The 20,928-nt window shown below is 35.6% G+C and overlaps 2 protein-coding genes and 1 non-coding gene across 3 annotated transcripts; 1 reads left to right on the top strand and 2 right to left on the bottom strand.

Moving 5' to 3' along the window:
* Positions 1 to 494: 494 nt before the first annotated feature.
* LOC143714324 (U6 spliceosomal RNA) lies at positions 495 to 599 on the bottom strand. The gene has a single exon (XR_013195456.1). It is a non-coding gene; the product is annotated as a U6 spliceosomal RNA (small nuclear RNA).
* A 615-nt stretch (positions 600 to 1,214) lies between these two features.
* Positions 1,215 to 17,552, top strand: chtf18 (CTF18, chromosome transmission fidelity factor 18 homolog (S. cerevisiae)). Its single transcript, XM_077205279.1, has 22 exons — positions 1,215 to 1,465; positions 2,197 to 2,376; positions 3,591 to 3,711; positions 3,805 to 4,030; positions 4,118 to 4,210; positions 7,019 to 7,071; positions 7,170 to 7,311; positions 7,398 to 7,610; positions 8,129 to 8,226; positions 8,326 to 8,449; positions 8,546 to 8,685; positions 9,661 to 9,754; positions 9,833 to 9,931; positions 9,999 to 10,129; positions 10,732 to 10,855; positions 11,364 to 11,588; positions 12,358 to 12,507; positions 12,856 to 12,986; positions 15,480 to 15,624; positions 16,433 to 16,549; positions 17,071 to 17,134; positions 17,239 to 17,552. Exons 1-22 carry the CDS (start codon positions 1,378 to 1,380, stop codon positions 17,367 to 17,369), a joined length of 2,889 nt encoding a protein of 962 aa, XP_077061394.1. The 5' UTR covers positions 1,215 to 1,377; the 3' UTR covers positions 17,370 to 17,552.
* Positions 17,553 to 17,630: 78 nt separating this feature from the next.
* gng13a (guanine nucleotide binding protein (G protein), gamma 13a) lies at positions 17,631 to 18,509 on the bottom strand. Its single transcript, XM_077205280.1, has 3 exons — positions 18,400 to 18,509; positions 18,183 to 18,280; positions 17,631 to 17,824 (listed from the first exon to the last, which is right to left on the bottom strand). Exons 2-3 carry the CDS (start codon positions 18,278 to 18,280, stop codon positions 17,719 to 17,721), a joined length of 204 nt encoding a protein of 67 aa, XP_077061395.1. The 5' UTR covers positions 18,400 to 18,509; the 3' UTR covers positions 17,631 to 17,718.
* Positions 18,510 to 20,928: the final 2,419 nt, after the last annotated feature.

The following is a 20,928-nucleotide window of genomic DNA, read 5'->3' as shown; positions in this document are numbered from 1 at the left end:
CACTAACGTAAAAAATTCTGTAAAATATGTATTGTCAAATGATGAATAAACTTAATGAATGAATGTTGAAGAATGAATGAAGGGTGTGACTCTTTTTCTTCTTCTTTTATTGTGTTTTTTTGTGCTGTTTTTGAGAGGAATGATTTTATTAATATGTGTATCTGTTGACATCAGCCTGCCCAGGGACTACAGGTGAAAATTAGCACAAGTGCTATAACCTGGTAAAATGCATCTCTCCTCTTAAGGTTAATGTATATTTTGCATTGTCCCTGTTTAAAAATAAATAAAGGAAAAAAAAAAAAAAAAAAAAAAAAAAAAAAACATTTACAATTTCATAAATTGTGTACAATATTTGGCTTAAATCTATCAAACGATCAAATGATTAGTATATTACTCCTAATTGCATTCTTTTTTGCAGTAAATCTGTTTTATGACAGTGGATAAAGATATTTTAAATAATTGAAAACATTTAGAAATGTAAGTGCATTAAACACAAAATTTGGATACGCTTCACGATTATGCGTGTCAACCTTGCGCAGGGAAATGCTAATCTTCTCTGTATCGTTCCAATTTTAGTATATGTGCTGCCTAGACAGCACGAGTTACATGTCAGGACATTCTATATTTATAGTTCTAATACTGGTTATCAATGGGCATGACGGTAGCTAAACAATTTAGCCAAAATTAAAGATAAGAGCTGTAAGTAATACAAGTTGGTTATATCGCAGAGCTGTTCATGACAAATCTTGAGTACATAAAAAAAAATAATACAAACGTTTATTTTTCTACTGTTGTAACAAGCATTCTGAGACATATGCAAAATAATTGCGTTCTTGCGAAATGATTGGGCTTTTTATTTCTCGTTGTTTACGTAATGCCTCGCCCTCTCTGTGTGTCTGCAAATCAGAAGCGGCGAGTGACAGGGAATTAGATTAAAAATTATTATTTAAAAAAAATGTATATCATTGTTTATTATCTAGTGCATACAGTATTTAGAAAATAACATAACTTCATATTATTTCGAACTATTGTAAAATTATAATTATAATACATTTCGTAATGACAGTTAAAAAAAAAGGCTGATGTTAGACTTTGTAACGTAATCATGCTATTTTCTTATTCCATATCAGTGATAAATTGTTTAATTCTTTCTGGTTTATCATATTTATCAGTAGCTTTATATAAATGCTGCCCATCCAGGACTTTTATAGAGTGGATGTAGGCCTTACAATGGAACCGGAAATACACTTAACTTACTTGCACAAAAATTTTGCGCGAAAATTTCTGTTGTCCATTTATGCACGATCTTCCACTTGTTTATTCATTCGTCACATTTGGATGTAAGTTTACTGCCAAAACAGACGAGAGACCGCAAACATGGACGAGTATGACGAAATGTACGGGATTGAAGATGATTTTGAACAACAGTTTGCTGATGAATTGGAAGTTATGGCTGAAATGGATCGTAAGTTAGAAAGATATGTTCATGTCTAACGTTACTCCCTTATGGCATAATGGCTGAATGACTGTATGTAAAGCTAGTTTACGTAATAAAAAACAACACTAACAAAACACTTCTATAAATATACAGTAATATTTCGGTATTCTTTTAATAATACCAATATCGTACATAAATGTGGTAAATATTCCGTTTGAAAATAGCACTGTAACGTTAACTTACCATGGTATTGCCCCAAGAAAATTAAACATTGCTCTTGGTTAGTGTCAGAAAATGATTAATGATCATGACATACATTATGCACCATGTGTACGGATAGCCTATAACTAACTAAATCTAGGATTTTTGTTTTGTTTTATGCCAGTACTTTTGTACTTGCACTGCCAATATTTTTGTGTCCACACCACAAAAAGAGACATTTTATGTCAAATATATATATTTCCTTTATGTATAAAAACAGAAAAATAAGTTTTATATAAAATTGACCATTTGTGCTGGAAACATTGCTGTAAAACATTGTCATACAGTGATTTGTTTATAGTTTTCAACCCATTCTAACTAGTCTGACCATATGATAACTAACTTATCAATTTATCACCTGACTACAACATTGCTCAATATATCACATGAAATATTGCAAGCTATACTGTGTCATTTATTTGTAAATAATCATGTAAAATTGAACTAAAGCACACTAAAACTGTTCATTTTGAATGTGTGAATGTTTCTGTGTGTAGACGAGCTTTCATCATGTCCAAAAGTGTCTGAATTCCGCAATAAGAAGCCGATCCCACAGACGTTCGAGGAAGCCATTGTGTCCGGTGACGTGCCATCGAGGAAATCAGTAAATAATGAGCATCCCGAGAGCATCTCACCTCTAGTATATGAGGATGAGGAGGCGGCGGAGGAATCCCTGAGTCAGTATTGAATTTTCTCCCTTGTGTAGTAATACACAATGCCTTTGTTATAGAGCTACAAGTTCAAAAGTTTGGTGTTGGTAAGAATTTTATATAGTTTTGAAAGAAGTCTCTTATGCTTATTTGATAAAAAAAAATACAGTAAGAACAGTTTAATAAAATTCTATTTTGTATTCAGATTATATATTTTCAGATGTACTTTGTTCCTGTGATGGCAAAGCTGAATTTTCAGCATCATTAGTATTACTCCAGTCTTCAGTGTCAGAAATCATTGTAATATGCTGATTTGCGGCTCAAGAAATATTTCCAATTATTATCAATGTTGAAAACAGTTGAGCTGCTTAATATTTTTGTGGAAACTGTGATACATTTTTCAAAATTCTTTGGTGAATAGAATATTAAAAGAACAGTGTTGATTTAAAATAGAAATCTTTGTAACATTATACATATATTCTCTGTCACGTTTGATCAATCTAATGCAATAATCAGCATTTTTGAACGAATCTCTTGAATGATTCATTGACAAAGGCTGTTTCCGTAATCGCATACTCTCTTGAGTAGGAACTTATTTTGAAAAAATTGACTTCACAACCGCTAACAAATTACATTCTATATAGTATGAATGTAATCCGGACGTACTACATTCGCCACATTGTAATTATCATGTGACACTGTCAGTTACGTCATAATTCTCTCTCCTGTGGCCTCATGGGATAGTAAAGTGTCCATCGTATGCACGCTTCAGAATCTCATTGGAAGTAGTACATCTTTTGTCACATACTGTTTTTCGCCTACTATATAATAGGAAAGTAATCAATTTCTTTTAAAAAGACATTTTAAGTCACTTGTCGGCACCTGGTGGTGTAACAATGTAATGATACAATCGTTATTTGAAGCACCTAGTTACTTTCAAAAGGTGATGCTCTATTTTAATCGCTGCTGTAGACAGTGATTATATCCGAACTATAAACTTTTATCCCAGTACTTCTGTGATAATATGAATATTTGTAATATCTGTGAAGCTTTTTCACTTACCTATAATACTGAACAACTGCTCTCTCTGGATGAGCAGTTGGAATATTTAGAAATGAGATTGTGTGGGTGTAAGAATCGAGATTGTGATCTTTTCGTGCAGCTCTAGGCGGTAGTGCAAACTTTGTGAGCGTGTATAAAAGTAATGCAGTGTGTCTAATGGTGTTAGTGGTTTCTCACAGCTCCTAAACCCAAGAAAAGAAGACAAGATGTGGCAAAAAAGCTCCAGTTTGGTGTTGAACACACTGATGACATCACCCCTCCATCATCCCCAGAGGTTTACAACAGACGAGTGAGAGATGGGTAAAGGTTTATGCACATCACAGTTAATCTAACTGTGTTAATCTAACATAACATTATAACCATTGGTTGATTTAAAAAAAAATCCTTTTACAGACCTGCAGTTTTCCTGTCCCTAAGTCCAGATAGACCAGCAGCCACAAAAATAACAACCAACGTGTTAGATATTAGTGGACTGACAGCATTACAGGAGTCACCAAGGCGGGTTACCGCAGCTAGACGTCATGCCCAGAAACGGCCCCCTGCAATTGGAGATTTTATCACAGTCACAGACTCCATGGGAAACAGAGTCTACCTTAACAAGAAAGAGGATGAGGAGAAGGTTTCGGACCGCACTAAATATTTTACACGACTGCTTGCAGGAGTACAATGTGTGAAGTTTATTGATTTTTCTTATCCTTTTTCTCAGGCACCAGACCCAAGAGCCTTCCGTAACTCACTGAATGGACTAGGACTGCTAGCGGTTCCAATAGAAGTGCTGAAAGAACAAATTGCAGAGAGAGTAAGTATATATGTGTGATAGGGCTGTACAACCGATTAAGCGCATCTAACATAAAAGTCTATATATTACATGATATATGTGTGTATGTGTATCTATATTATATTTATATATTTCTGTGCATGCGTATATGTACTATATATTAGTGCTGTCAGTTAAACGTGTTATTAACGGCGTTAACGCAAACCTATTTTAACGACGTCAATTTTTTTATCGCGAGATTAACGTTCGTTATGGCCTAGCAAACTTCGCAATTTTTTTTCACATGCTGTTGCAACAACAAGTAACGTTAGAAAAACTACAGCATCACACCGGATCTAGCTAGACTGGAAACAAAACAACAGGCACGCCGCACACACTTGTTTGGGCTTGCGAGCCGACCAAAGAGCATTAGGCTAACGTTAGGTTTTGAGTGAATGGTGAGTGCGAGACGCCGAAATGGATGCCAATAAGATTCTGAATGGAAAGTTTACTTTTAAAAAGTTACCAAATGGTTCCATTGACAAGACCAAAGTGATCTGTGTGTTTTGTAGTTAGCTATCATCGCCGCATGTCCAGTGTGAAATACCACTTGATGTCCAAGCACACATGCGAATTAATTAAACTATATGTATATATTTATTTTCATTTTAAATGCTTTTTTAGGTTTCATTCAAATAATTACTGAACACTATTATTTATTTCACACATAATTGTTTATTGACTTATTTATAAATTTATAATTTAAATGGAGTACTTCAGACAGAAGCACATGGATACCACAACAAGAACAAACTTACTGCCGATCCACTTTTCCATGTCGATAAGAGGATTAAAATGAGAAAAAATAATGGGACAAAAAGAAATCAAGAGACATTTATAATAGATAAAAATGTGCGATTAATTGCGAGTTAACTATGACATTAATGCGATTAATCGCGATTAAATATTTGAATCATTTGAGACCATTAATATATATACAGGCCCTTCTCAAAAAATTTGCATATTGTGATAAATTTCATTATTTTCCATAATGTAATGATCAAAATTAAACTTTATTATATTTTAGATTGATTGCACACCAACTGAAATATTTCAGGTCTTTTATTATTTTAATACTGATGATTTTGGCATACAGCTCATGAAAACCCAAAATTCCTATCTCAAAAAATTAGCATATTTCATCCGACCAATAAAATAAGTGTTTTTAATACAAAAAAAGTCAACCTTCAAATAATTATGTTCAGTTATGCACTCAATACTTGGTCGGGAATCCTTTTGCAGAAATGACTGCTTCAATGCGGCGTGGCATGGAGGCAATCAGCCTGTGGCACTGCTGAGGTGTTATGGAGGCCCAGGATGCTTCGATAGCGCCCTTAAGCTCATCCAGAGTGTTGGGTCTTGCGTCTCTCAACTTTCTCTTCACAATATCCCACAGATTATCTATGGGGTTCAGGTCAGGAGAGTTGGCAGGCCAATTCAGCACAGTAATACCATGGTCAGTAAACCATTTACCAGTGGTTTTGGCACTGTGAGCAGGTGCCAGGTCGTGCTGAAAAATGAAATCTTCATCTCCATAAAGCTTTTCAGCAGATGAAAGCATGAAGTGCTCCAAAATCTCCTGATAGCTAGCTGCATTGACCCTGCCCTTGATAAAACACAGTGGACCAACACCAGCAGCTGACATGGCACCCCAGACCATCACTGACTGTGGGTACTTGACACTGGACTTCAGGCATTTTGGCATTTCCTTCTCCCCAGTCTTCCTCCAGACTCTGGCACCTTGATTTCCGAATGACATGCAAAATTTGCTTTCATCCGAAAAAAGTACTTTGGACCACTGAGCAACGGTCCAGTGCTGCTTCTCTGTAGCCCAGGTCAGGCGCTTCTGCTGCTGTTTCTGGTTCAAAAGTGACTTGACCTGGGGAATGCGGCACCTGTAGCCCATTTCCTGCACACGCCTGTGCACGGTGGCTCTGGATGTTTCTACTCCAGACTCAGTCCACTGCTTCCGCAGGTCCCCCAAGGTCTGGAATCGGTCCTTCTCCACAATCTTCCTAAGGGTCCGGTCACCTCTTCTCGTTGTGCAGCGTTTTTTGCCACACGTTTTCCTTCCCACAGACTTCCCACTGAGGTGCCTTGATACAGCACTCTGGGAACAGCCTATTTGTTCAGAAATTTCTTTCTGTGTCTTACCCTCTTGCTTGAGGGTGTCAATGATGGCCTTCTGGACAGCAGTCAGGTCGGCAGTCTTACCCATGATTGCGGTTATGAGTAATGAAACAGGCTGGGAGTTTTTAAAAGCCTCAGGAATCTTTTGCAGGTGTTTAGAGTTAATTAGTTGATTCAGATGATTAGGTTAATAGCTCGTTTAGAGACCCTTTTCATGATATGCTAATTTTTTGAGATAGGAATTTGGGGTTTTCATGAGCTGTATGCCAAAATCATCAGTATTAAAACAATAAAAGACCTGAAATATTTCAGTTGGTGTGCAATGAATCTAAAATATATGAAAGTTTAATTTTTATCATTACATTATGGAAAATAATGAACTTTATCACAATATGCAAATTTTTTTAGAAGGACCTGTATATATATATATATATATATATATATATATATATATATATATAAACACATTGTACACACAAACACACACATAAATATGTATAATACATAAATATAATAATATATATACACATATATTATGTAAACACAGACTTATATATTAGATGTAATTAATCGATTTTACAGCCCTAATGTGTGAACATGCAAACAAACCTAAATGAATCATTTGGGGGAAATCTCTCTGAAATGGTTTTGTTTTTTCAGCGCCATCGACAAGTGGTGGAGGAATCCCAAAGATTGACAGAACTTATGAATAGGTGTGTGCGTACACATTTCTATGTGGATCATACCCGTCAATTCTTTACTCTAAACGTTGTACATCTCTACGCATGTTAACTCTGCAATGACTTTTTAGTGGGATGGATCCAGAGCTTATTGCAGAAGAGCAGGCAGACTCTGGTGTGGATGGTGGTAGTGGGGAAGATGAAGGCTCATCCTCGCGGCTGTGGGTGGATCAGTTCTCGCCACAGCACTACACTGATCTGCTGAGTGATGATGTGAGTCATAGATGCGCTCACTTGAAAACTAATTATTGGCAGGCATTTGCCTTGTAAATATTTACATGGTGTCTCGATCTCTATAGTTCACCAACCGCTGTCTGCTGAAGTGGCTGAAGCTCTGGGACACTGTGGTCTTTGGGCGAGAGAGGAAACACCGTCCGGCCCCTGCAGACGTCAGAACGAATTTTACAAATGCTCAAAACCAAAACCAGTCCCAGCGTTTCAAAACCAAGTCCCAAATCACAGAAGAGATACTAGAGGCTGAGCTGGACCAGTACAAAAGACCTAAATTTAAGGTGAGTAAAACTGAACAATCAGTTTTTTTTATTTTAGATTTTTTTATGTTAGATTTAGATTTATTTAAATGAACCTTTTTCTATTTGTACTTGAGATTAACATTTACATTTATTTTTAAATAAGTGTTTAGATTGAATTATTTATTAGTTTAGATTTATTTATAACATTTAGATTTTTAATTATGTTTTATAATTTAAAAATATGTATTATATTTGTTATATATATTTTTATATTTAATATTTATTATAATATATTTATTAGCCCATGAATAATTGACTTTAACAAGAAATGCTTATTTATAAATGGAAAAATATTGTAAATTGGAATTTAGATTGCTAAATTTGCCAAATGAACCATGTTGGCTTGAGAGTGACCAGATTTTTGTATTGTAAAATATTAACAAGTTAAATGATACTGGGTCGGACCATAAGAGAAGTAGTGAATGTAATGCTACAATGTGTACATTTCCTATTTTTTAACATGTTCAGTGTTTAACTGTATGTATCACACTACACAGGTGGCACTATTATCAGGTCCTCCTGGACTGGGGAAAACCACGCTAGCACACATTATCGCAAAGCATGCTGGGTACAATGTAGTAGAAATCAATGCTAGGTAAGAGGATGCAAGCCCTGGTGCTAACCAATCTTAAAATAGAAATATGCACATATAAATGTCGACACTCACAATCTAATACCGCTGATCTCTTCTCAGTGATGACCGCAGTGCAGAGCTCTTCCAGAAACGCATTGATACCGCGACACAGATGAAGTCAGTCCTGGGAGCCAATGAAAAGCCCAACTGCCTTATAATAGATGAAATTGATGGGGCTCCTGCTGTAAGATCTGCTCTCAGTTTTATTGGCTACTTTTAATTCAACGGCTTCTCTACATGATGCTGTTTTGCACTTTTTTTCTTTCTTTTTTTGGCTCAGGCTGCCATTAATATTTTATTGGCCACCCTGAACCGGAAGGATAGCCGAGATGGAGAGGAGTCAGGTGTTAATGCCTTGAAAAAGAAAAAGAAGAAACAATCTGTGCTGCTTAGACCAATCATCTGCATCTGCAATGACCTGTAAGTCTTATGTTTAAGGGGATATTTAGTTTGGATTTAAAATATTGGAATTTCTGCATATTTTCCCAGTCAACTATTAAACTTTCAGAAAACACACAAATAATATCCAACACAATTCAAACAGAACATAAACACTTTACAATTAGGTCTCATTTGTTAACATTAGTAATTGCATTTACTAATATGAACTAAGAATGGCGAAGAATGTATTCGGTTACACTTTATTTGGTAACACTTTATTTTACAGTGTTCTTGTTACATATGTTATATGTAATTACCATAGTAATAACAGTAAATTATGCCTAATTACATGCAATTAACCCTCAACCAAATCCTAATCCTACCCTAACCCTATAGTAAGTACATGTAGTTAATTAATATTACACTGTACTTAAATATTTAATTACACTGTAACAATGACACCTTAAAATAAAGTGTAACCCTTTATTTTAAGGTGACAGTTACATTGTACTTACACAAATAAGTCATATAAATTAACTAAATGCACTTACTATAGTTACGTTCAGGGTTTGGTTTAGGGTTACTTGTAATTATGGATAATTTAATGTTATTACTATAGTAAGTACATGTAGTAATGTGTATCTACGTCATCTTAAAATAAAGTGTTACCATATATTCTAACAGCATTTATTAACCTTTGTAAAATGTAAGTATATAAAAATGTTCATGCTCATGTTAGTCCACGCAGTGCATAAACTAATGTTAACAGATAGAACTTTTTATCCTAAAAATGTATTAGTAAATGTTGAGACTAACATTAACTGAGATTAATAAATGCTGTAGAAGTATTGTTCATTGTTCACATTAACTAATGTAGTTAACTAATGTTAACAAATTAAACCTTTTTGTAAAGTGTTACCCATTTAATAATTATTGTGCATCACCTTCGCATTATACATTAGCAATTGAAAATCAATACAAAAAAATGTAATCCATTTACCTGTATTTTGTCAGTTATGTTCCTGCTCTAAGGCCTCTGAGACAGCAAGCTTTCCTATTGGCTTTTCCCCAGACTCTGCCCTCCCGCTTAGCTCAAAGACTGTCAGAGGTACACACACATGCTCTCACAGATGATTTCATAAACGCATGAATGTAGACTCATAAAAGCTTTTGTTTCTTCGTGTAGATCACACGGCGTCAGGGTATGAAAGCAGACACAGGCACTCTGATGGCCCTGTGTGAGAAAACTGACAATGACATCCGTTCTTGCATCAACACATTACAGGTGAGAGAGATGTGCCTTAAAACTGTTCAGAATTAAAATATGGGATTGCTTAATCAAGTGTGTGCAGTTTTTACACAGACGTGGACAGAAGCACTTGGACCAGCGCAGCGTCAGTTCCATGTGTGTGGGATTGAAAGATCAAAACAAGGGACTCTTCTCAGTTTGGCAGGAAATCTTCCAGCTTCCTCGACTGAAAAGGTAAACGCATAATGCCATTCTCAAGCACATGGTCTTTCACTCAGCCCTCCCCCCTTGATAGCTTTTCAGTGTGGGCAATGAAATAAAAGCATGCTATTGTGCTAGTATTTAAACAGAAACAGAATTCTTCTATAATGATTAATCTTGCATTTTTATGACTTCTTATTCATGGAAAGACTACATGGATTCTTTTTTTATTATTCGTAATGGTACATATGTTTAAAAAAAAATTAGTTACAGCAAAGAAGAATATTTTGGGATATTTTACCCCCAATTCTCAAATATATATATATATATACATATATATTCTTTATGCTAAAACTGCATATGTATCCTACTTTTTTTCTTTTTTTGGAATTTTGGAATTTTTATGTCTGTTTTCTTTAAAACAAATGGTATGTTTTGTTTTTTCCCCCATCTCATTTTTGGGATATAAAATTTTGACCTGAAAATGTTTTCTTTACAATCTAAAAGTAAAACGATAAAATTTGAAAAAATGTAAAAACTTTTATTTGTCAACTGTCATTTTTTATTTTGTATGTTTTATCAGACTGTGCCACTGATTCTGGCATTCTTCATTTTATGATGGTGTGGTGATTTAGGAAGCGGATTGGTGGAGATTCTTTTGGTGGTTTTGATGAAGCTGGACCTAAAGACGGTGCACAAAGGATTCAGCACATCTTACATTTGGTCTCATCTACTGGAGAGCATGAGAAACTCACTCAGGTAACTAGAGCTTTACATTCTACACTCTTTGGGCTCCATTTAAATATCATACTTGAACAGTGGCCCCAAAATATTTGGGCACAATATATGCATAATACATTTTCTTGTAGCAAATGTAACTTTGCTTTTTATTATTTAAAGCACACTTTAAGTACTTCGATACCACAGCAAAATTTACTAGCCTAACTAATAAAGTTCAAACATTATTAAAGGCAAGTGAACAGTCAGTAAAAAAAAATTAGATCAAAATTCAAGCATAGATTAAAATAATATAACAAAGTTACAAATAAAGTAAGGTCGAATTGTAATATATTTAGGTACAGGTGTGTAATAATAGGCGTAAATGTAAAATAACACTATAATTTTCACTGTATAAATTAAATGTGTAGATTAATCTTTGTTAAAGCTGTGTTTGGTTGTTTGATTAACATTAATGGGTTAGACAGCATCTGTTTAACACCTACAAAAGTGTGATATTTCAGATGATTTACTCTCTCTCTCTCCGTAGGGCTTGTATGATAACTTCCTCAGCATGAAGCTGAAGGACCCTGGGATGTTGGGTGTGTGCACAGGTCTTGACTGGTTGTGTTTCTCTGACGTGCTGAATGAGTTTGTGCTACATGGACAAAACTACTCGCTCATGCGCTACTTCCCGTTCCTGCCCGCTGCCTTCCACCACCTATATGCCGCAAACTCTGTCCCACGCATCAATTATCCACACAGCCACTACGAGGTGAGAGAATACAATAGACAGTGAGAGCGTATGCTGTCTATCCACCCTATAATACTGTAACGAATTAGGCGGAATCAAGCAGACCTTTAAAAAAATGAAAAAATCCTTTAAAATTACCTTTAAAAATCCTGTCCCAGTTACACACTTGACCATAATGTCTCAAAACACTGCAATCATGTGTCTCCCTTTACTATGACTGCATTTATGCCATTGCTAATTTTGATGTGCTATTGCCATTCTGTTTTTCAAGTGTTATGAATGTTTTTTGGTCTTTGATAATAGAGAAAATTCTAAAGTTCTCTTTTTTTGGAAAGATATTACTACTCAGCAACAATGCTCTAAATTGTTCAAAAGTGAGAGTAAAAACATTTATAGTGTTACAAAAGATTTGTATTTCAAATAAATGCTGTTCTTTTGAACTTTCTATTCATCAAAAGATCCTGGAAAAATAAGTATCACTATTTCCACAAAAAAAGAGCAGCACAATAATGTTTTCAACATTGATAATAATATGAAAAGTTTTGTGACCATCAAATCAGCATTTTAAAATGATTTCTGAAAGATCATGTGACCGAAGAGTAATGATGCTGAAAATTCAGATTTGCCACTCAGACAACTAACCAATCAGAAACACTCTGTTAATGGTTTTATGTATTTGCTGATATCAAGTATGCCGACATGTCTTTAAAACAATGCATTTTGAAGTTTATTATCATTATATAGTGTAAAATGAAAGTGGTAATAAATGAAGTCTTAAATTTGTTTCTAGGCTTTCACTAAAACTCAGCACACCAAGAATGCCCTCATTGCCATGTTGAATGACATCCCACCTGCCATACAGAGCCGTGTTTGTATGAGCAGTCTCTGTATGGACATCCTCAGCCTTCTCCTGGAGCTCATCTCCCCCAAACTGCGGCCGGTGAGTCATTTTAAAGTCTGTGTGCAAACAACATCACTGTTTCCACAAAAATATTAAGCAGCACAACTGTTTTCAACATTGATAATAATTAAAAAAAGTTTCTTGAGCAGAAAATTAGCATATTACAATGATTTCTGAAGGATCATGTGACATTAAAGACTGAAGTAATGATGCTGAAAATTCAGCTTTGCAATCACACGAATAAATTACATTTTGAAATATATTTAAAAGGTAAACAATTATTTTAATTTCTAATATTATGTTACAATATTATTGTTTATTGTAAATGAATTGCTCATATGAATGCAGCTTTAGTGAGCACAAGAGCATAAGATGTGTTTCTTACAGGTCAACCCTCAGCTTTACAGCAGCAGGGAGAAACAGCAGCTTTATGATTTGATTGACACCATGATCAACTACAACCTGACCTACAGACAGGACCGCACACCAGAGGGACAGTACACTTATGTGCTGGAGCCGTGAGTACATGCGTATACACAAACAACATTAACCTGATCTACAGGCTCATTGAACACATTGTTCTGTTTTTGGGCAAATAACCATCTTGTCTGTCAGGACTTTAGTTATGCAACTCGTATAGCGCAAGAATGTCTGCTAACACACACGGCACCGATTCCTGTTTATCACGGTTTATGAGAGATTAGGCTGCAGCTCTTGATTACTGTCTCTCCATCCCCTCCTCTTCCACTTTTTATTATTATTTTTTTGTTCACCACTATTATTATTATTTTCTGTCCCCTGTTTCACTTTGTTGATTCTCTCACATGAGAGCTTGGAGGTTTTTGTTACTTGCCTTTGAAAGTCATGCATGGACGCTTGTTCATCACTCAAGCATATAAAAAGACTTACAATCCTCTCTGTGGCTTACCGTGTCCTACCACTCACATTGATTGATGGAAATGGTGCTGAAAATGTGCACAAACAAGCTTTCGACACTCACAAGTCGAGCACTTGTCGCTGAACCTTTGAAAGTCTGCTTGATGGAGTTAAAGGTGGATAAAAACCAGGAGCGAGAAGATAAACAAGGAAACAAGGGAACAATCTGCGCTATTGGATTGGTCGGATCAAGCTGGAACTGAAGAAGAGCATCTCTGAACATCCTGTATGTTCGCTTCTTATTCATGGAGCATTTCTCATGTTTTATATATATATATATATATATATATATATATATATATATATATATATATATAAAGTTTTTGTATGAATGTTAGATGTTTTTAAAGGCTGCATTAAATAGTAATTTAGTGAAATATTACAGTTTAAAAACACAGTTTTCTATTTTAAAAAGTAATCTATTCCTGTGATGACAAAGCCGAATTTTCAGCAGCCATTACTCCAGTTTTCAGTGTCACATGACACATTCTGCTTAATATTTTTGTTTAAACATGATGATTTTTCTCATAATTATTTGAATAATAGAAAGTTATTTATTTAAAAATAGAGATATTTTGTAGCATTATAAATATGCGGTCTTTTTTTAAAAACAATTTAACGCTTCCTTGTAATTCCTTGTAATTATGCAATAAAGTATTCATTTATTTATTATTCATTTTTTACTGTTTTTAGTTACAATATGTACTTAAAATAAAGGTATGTTTTCACTAAATTAGCACATTCATTTATATGAATATTATAATATAATCATACTCTAAATGTAATAGTATATCTATCTAACAGTAATATTTTGCAGCCTGTAAAATGTAAACCTTTTTAAATGATTATTTGAAAGTTCAAAATAAATGCTTTGTGTAAATGAATCAAACTAAAATCATCAGTTAATTTGATAAATGCCATATATCTATTATATCATCCAGCCCTAGATAAGATGGGGAAATCCCTGTGCATGTTTTTTCATAATCATGTTTCTGAAGCTCATTATTTATTTGCCTGAGTGTTCTCTCTGTGATTGGTAGAAGCATGCAGCATTCGTTCCTGCAGGCCCGCTGTGAGGAGACACTGGTCACCTCTGACTGGGGTATTCCACTGCTGATCGCCCTGTTACTGCTTCTGCTCGTTTATGCCTTCCTGTATCTTCCTGCCATCTCTTATCGAGCTTTACTCCAACAAGCGCTGAGTAACCACACTGAAGCCATGATGACACTGGAAAATAACAAGATGGTCTGAGGATTGTACAATTCCCAAGCCAAATGTTGCATCACTAACTTCATTTTCATTGCATCGTCTGATTATGAGGAACATTATAATTCAACTTTTATCAGAGGAGGCCTGAATGGAATAAACATCTCTGCTTCATTTATAATTATTGTGATATTTTGAAAGACTATCTTGTCGGAATAATCCCACTGTGCAATGTTTAGTCATCATGACTCATGCCAGTACACAGCAAGCATTTCCATATATACATGAAGTCTTTTTTGACGATTTAATGTGAGATGCGATGGCACATGAGCAGCAAATTTTGCCCAGAGATATTGAAGTATCTGGATTTTTCCTGATATCAGACTGGAAATAAGCTGGCAAGCTTTCTTCGCTATCCTGTTCCCTAGAAAGGGAGAAATATTTTGATTTTAATTTGAATGCTCAACATAATATATGGGAACAAACACACAAACTTCTGAACTGCTCCGTGTTTTTTTGGTGACAGAACATTCTCCGACTGTCCTTGAGAAATGACTTTGTGTACGTGACCAGGAATAACCTGCGCAACTAATCCAGCTTTTGGAGTTTCATCTGCTTGTGTGTATTGCACATATTGTCTAATTTCCTTTTATTCCTGGAACGGTGTTTTACCTTCGGAGTAAGAGGGATTATTTAGCTCTCCTGCTTTCCACTCTTTAAACAATCTCATTTGCCTTCATATCCCTCCTCATTAGAGTCCCTTGTTCAGATTCTATAATATTATGTAAAGGTTTATACTACCATTATATTGTTTTTTTTTTCATTTACTGGTTGTACAAGCAGTAATTTTATGACCTGTATTTCCACAGTAATGTAGAAGACGTGGTGCATTTTCCGGGTTTGCCTCCCCGGAGGCAGCTGACCTATCAGGTGAAGCAGCTGATCGCCAGGGAGACAGAATTAGAGCGAATGAGGAGGGTGGAGAGGGCCCAGCAGAAACGAAACCCACAAAAGGTAGGGGTTGGACGATGAAACTGTAACACTGGCCAATATAGTTTTGGAGGTTTCACGGCTATATATGCGTGGCCTGGTGGCCAATCTTCTCTGATTTTTATATTCAATTAGTAAGAGCAGAGTGTGAAGGTTGAATTAGCAGAGCTTTAGCACACCTGTACATAAAATATTGCAATCTGCACAACATAATGGAAGACATATCAGACTTCAAAAGAGGCCAAATTGTTGGTGCGCATCTCGAACGAACCGCATCCAACAGGAGTAACTGTCGACGGAAGAGGAAACTGTCTCTCTCTCTCTCTCTCACTCTCTTTATATATATATATATATATATATATACACACACACACTGCAATGAATTCTGGGACAATGAATTCTGTCTAATCTTGCTTTTGTTCAGAATAGTTCCCATTTATAGACACTGCACCTTTTGCATATGGAAATCTTATTGATTAAAATGGGTTTGATTTAGTTTGTTTCACCACTAATTTGCAGTGTTGACAATATATTTACATATACTTTAATTGATTTCAGTTGGACTACAACATTATGATTTTGAAAATGTGCACTGTTTTGTCCAGCTGTGGTACCACTTTTATCTTAGCTAAGTTAGACTAACAGACCTTGATATTGCAATTATAGTGATGAAGTGAGGCGCAACATATATTTATCCTTTAAATGTTTGATTAACCATTGTGTGATGCGCTTGGACCGATGTGGAGCCCCCAAACAATCTACAAAGCGGTAAACAATAGTATTTAATTTACAGGATTGTTCATGTTGAATATTATTTGTTCTGTGTGTTTAGGCAGAGGCAGTAAATAAGAATCAAGAGGAGAAGAAAAGTGAATTGAAGAAACCGACAAGCAGGAACCATCAGCAGAGGCTGGAGAACATAGTTAAACAGACTGTGGTGGAAACCAGGGTAAAGCATCTATATTAATCCAACTTAAATCTTTTACATCTGTTCTTGAACTTCCACAGCAGCACCTGAAATCCTTCCTACGCTCATAAAAATCCCATTTTAAATTGTATTTCCCTCTAGTCCAGTCCACCATTGAATATTACCATAACAAATTTGATGCTGGGATTGGTGATTCACAACTTCACTGTGGCATTGTGTGAAACTCGGCTATAACTAACCAGTTATAAATCCAGATAATATTTACAAATGAGCACTATTAATTATGACCAAAGTTAAAATGCCAAACCAGAACTTAAAGGACCTGGTTAAATTATCCTGTGGATGGTATGTGAATAAGATGCAGGTTTTTCCACTAAACAGTGATTCTGTGCCACCATGTTAAATGATTTTTCTCATACTGTCTCTCTTTATATGCTTGACTTGTGCTTCATAATAACCCAAGATTAATTGGGTTAATAGTGGATCAGGGTCAAAGTGCTCTCACCTGATGACTTGTTTGTTTATCCTTCCCACGGTTATAGCCTGAATTGGATTTCTTTGGACGAGCCATTGCACCCAAGGAGAAGCCTATGATCACCACTACAGGTTTGTTGTTTGCTTTATAGATATACTTTTCACACACTTGTAAAATATAAGTGATCTGGATAACCGAAATGTTAAATATGAGCTGATATCACTTCTCTCTGCAGGTGAAGATGGCAAAGCAGGCGAAGTGGTGCATATTGGTAAAGCTGTGGGTAACAGTGATGTATGGTTTCGTTTCAATGAAGGTGTGTCTAATGCAGTGCGCAGAAACGTTTACATTCGGGAGTTACTTTAAAGTTAATTTACCACCTTAAATCAATAAATAAAAACCAAAAATGTTCTGAACCTTGTACTGTACAGTTAAAAAAAAACACACCTAAAATGTCTTAAAAAACAAAAAGCACTGGTTCCTCTTTTTCTTTTTATTGTATTCTTGTATAGTTGTCTTACACTTTTATAAATACATGTTTTCACTGAATAACAGCAGTTTTTTCTTTCTTTCTTTTCATTATGTCATGGCCTGAGTAGAGCAAACAACAAAGCAGATTTACATTTGCATCTTTGTCCATCCTAGTCAAAGTCAGGCAGTGTAACCATGATAATGTTTGGAGTCACTCCTTTTGCCACAGTGATGATTGACAGCTCTATATTATAACACATTTGCTTATCTCCACCCACGGGTTCTCCTTCAGTAAATCTGGATTCAGAAATGGATCCTCGTTCATTTTCTCCTCCATCCATTTAGTCAACCTGAAAATAAATGGATAAAAGGAAGATAGAAAATAGCAACATTAAAAAAAATAATCTATTAGCTCTTAAATTCCTCACTTCTGTCAGCCCATACACCCTAGTATTTTCTTAATTTACTACTCTAGCATATATATATATATATGTATATCAGTATATTTTAAAATATTTAGTACATTTATTCAGATTTTTATTTATAAACAGTTGCATTTATATATGAATATTAAATATGCAAATAAATCATTTAAGTGTAGATAATGATTAGATAGATAGATAGATAGATAGATAGATAGATAGATAGATAGATAGATAGATAGATAGATAGATAGATAGATAGATAGATAGATAGATAGATGCTCACTCTGGAAGAGAGGCGGATGTTTTATCTCTTTTAAACTGTAGCTGCTGCTTCAGACTGTCCACATGTTTCTTCAGCTGAACCTCATCCAGCTCATCCATCTGAAATACCAGCCGCCATATTTGTTAAAGTCTCAAAGCTAAAAATTCTGTAAATAATAGCTAGATTATTGTAATTGATTATAAAATAATTGTATATAAAAGCTATAATTTCAGCCTACCGTGATGAATTCAGAGTTGTGTAGCTGAAAAGTGAGGTGACAGGATTGTCAGGAGTCCTCCAGAAAATCGAGTTTGAATGTTTTGTTCTATTGAAGACGATGGTGTCCGATTGTGTCCCTTTGGTAAATTCCTAGTGCGCACGCAGGAGATTTATACAAACACCTGGCATTCAGGTTATGGAGCATTCAAACTACTTTGTTACTCAAATTCTCTCTCTACATCGCGAGTTGTAATGGGAAGGATGTTTAGCTCATTGGATGTATGTAAAACACATGCAAAACTGTTGAACAATGCCCTTTTGGCTTTACCTAGTCTGCGCCAGGAACAATAAACTTTAGAATAAATGTTGTGATGTTATCAAGAGACTACTTGTTTTTGTTTTTTATATAATAGTCAATTGATTACATCTGTAAATGTTATTTAAATCTTCTCCAAAATCATAAAGTCAGTGTATTTGCCAAAAAGCTACATTCTGATTTCTTTGAATTATTGTTGTAACACTTAAGCCACACTTGTTTGACACTAAATGCAACAGTTGTCATGCTTTTGACACTTGATTGTAGCATACACTCTCGTTCAAAAGTTTGGGGTGAGAAAGATTTTTATTTTTTTTATTCAGCAAGGATGCATTAAATTGATCAAAAGTGACAGTAAAGACATTGACAGTGTTACAAAAAAAATCTGTCAAAATAAATGCTGTTCTTTTGAACTTTGTTCAACAAAGAATCATAAAAAAGTATCATGGTTTCCACAAAAATATAAAGCAGCACACCTGTTTTTGAAATCGATAATACAAAATGTTTCTTGAGCAGCAAATCATCATATTTGAACAATTTCTGATGGATCATGTGACACTGAAGACTGGAGGAATGATGCTGAAAATTCAGCTTTGCATCACAGGAAAAAATTACATTTTAAAATATATTCAATTATAAAACATTTTAAATTGTAATATTTCACAATATTACTATTTTTTAGTAAACGTTATCTAAAGCAACCAACAGGGTGAATGTTCGAGTACCTCTTAGCGCTCCACTTTCTGTCATTTCTACTTGGGATTAATGTAGTAGCAGAATCATAACCATTGGTTACTTCTACCATGTTTGCTATTGGGTTAAAAGTGAAGGCACCTGTCTGTTAATGAGATCAGGAAGTGTTACGAGTGTGCAATGTTGTTTGTTGCTAAGCCTGTCTAAACCCTGCCCTTTAGGCTACTTATAGTAAAGTACAGCAAATATGTCTGCGAGTCATGTGTGTTCTTAGAGTGGCGAGTTAGGGCTTGACATCATACAGACATCAAGATGTCTTCTTAGAGACAGCGATGAGGTGTGGTATGATGAAGATCATCTTTTATTCCAAATCAGATCAGTGCTTTATAGACAACGTCTTTTTATCAATGCATTCTGAAGAAAAAAACCCACTGTAAAGTCTTACAGTACCACAATAGTGCTAAACCCATAAATCATAAATCAAAATAAGCCAATTACTGTGCGCATTAACACTTCAGAAGTGTTAGTTTCCCAGAAGTCAGGTTTGAAGTCTCGATGTCAGTGTGAATATAAACATTAAATCTTCCATTTTAGAAATGTGTCAAATCATTTTTCCGATTACATGTACATCGAATATAGTCTGCCATTAAATGAAGCATGTACAGGCATGTACCAGCCATAAGGCACCCAGCTCTTTAGTCATTGGGATCAGGACCCATATTGGTCAACCACAAGTCACAGTCAATAGCACAAATAATAGGACATGTAGCATCTCATATGTTAAATGCTCTTCTGGCTGATTTTGTCCGTTCTTCCCTGGACTGTAGCTCCGGCAGCATTCTCCACCCCTTGCAACCATTCAGAACATTTCAGTAGGACGCTTTGATCCACACTCTCCTCTTTGTCTTCCTCATATTCCACGTCATCATATCGGTGGCGTTCATTCAGAAGAGAGATCTTCACCAGTGGGATGTTGGATCGAGAACCAGACTTAGTAGGCAGACGGCCTTTCTGGTGCGGTGCCGGTGCGGTGCCAGCGCTGCCACATAGCAGCTTCTCACGTCTACGTTTCTGCAGGAGCAAAGTAGCTTCAGGTGTCAGGTTGAGAGAAAAGTTTGATTTGCTATTTAATCCATGGCTTGATCCAGAGGAGGTCTGCGCACTACAAAAGTCTGTTGGGATGCTTGTTGCTGAAACACTGGCAGGAAACATCTTCTTGCTAGAGGAGGTTGTTGCCAAATTGATTGTAGAAGTACTAATATCAGAAGTACTTTTAGAAGTAGTTGGGGTTGAGGAACTTGAAGGATCAGTGGGTCTTGAAGTCATAATCCAGGTGCTTTTACCCTCCATCCTCAAGCCAGAAGTGGCTCGACTGGTGGGCAACTTGCTTTTGTGCGGCGAGGCCTTCTTGCTCAACTTCTTGAGCCGCTCCTTTACAGAACTTTTCTCCTCCACAGTCTTTATCGGAATGACAGGCGACGGTCCTGAAAGTTTTTCTTTGGCTGTGCTGGGAAGACACCGATGTCTGGTCACAGGTGG

The sequence above is a fragment of the Siphateles boraxobius genome, unplaced genomic scaffold (genome assembly GCF_051911475.1).
Source record: "Siphateles boraxobius isolate OS27281-9 unplaced genomic scaffold, OSU_SipBor_1 53, whole genome shotgun sequence".
NCBI classification, from domain to species: domain Eukaryota; kingdom Metazoa; phylum Chordata; class Actinopteri; order Cypriniformes; family Leuciscidae; genus Siphateles; species Siphateles boraxobius.
The sequence above is the reverse complement of the archived record's forward strand: the minus strand, read 5'-3'. Positions and strand labels throughout refer to the sequence as shown.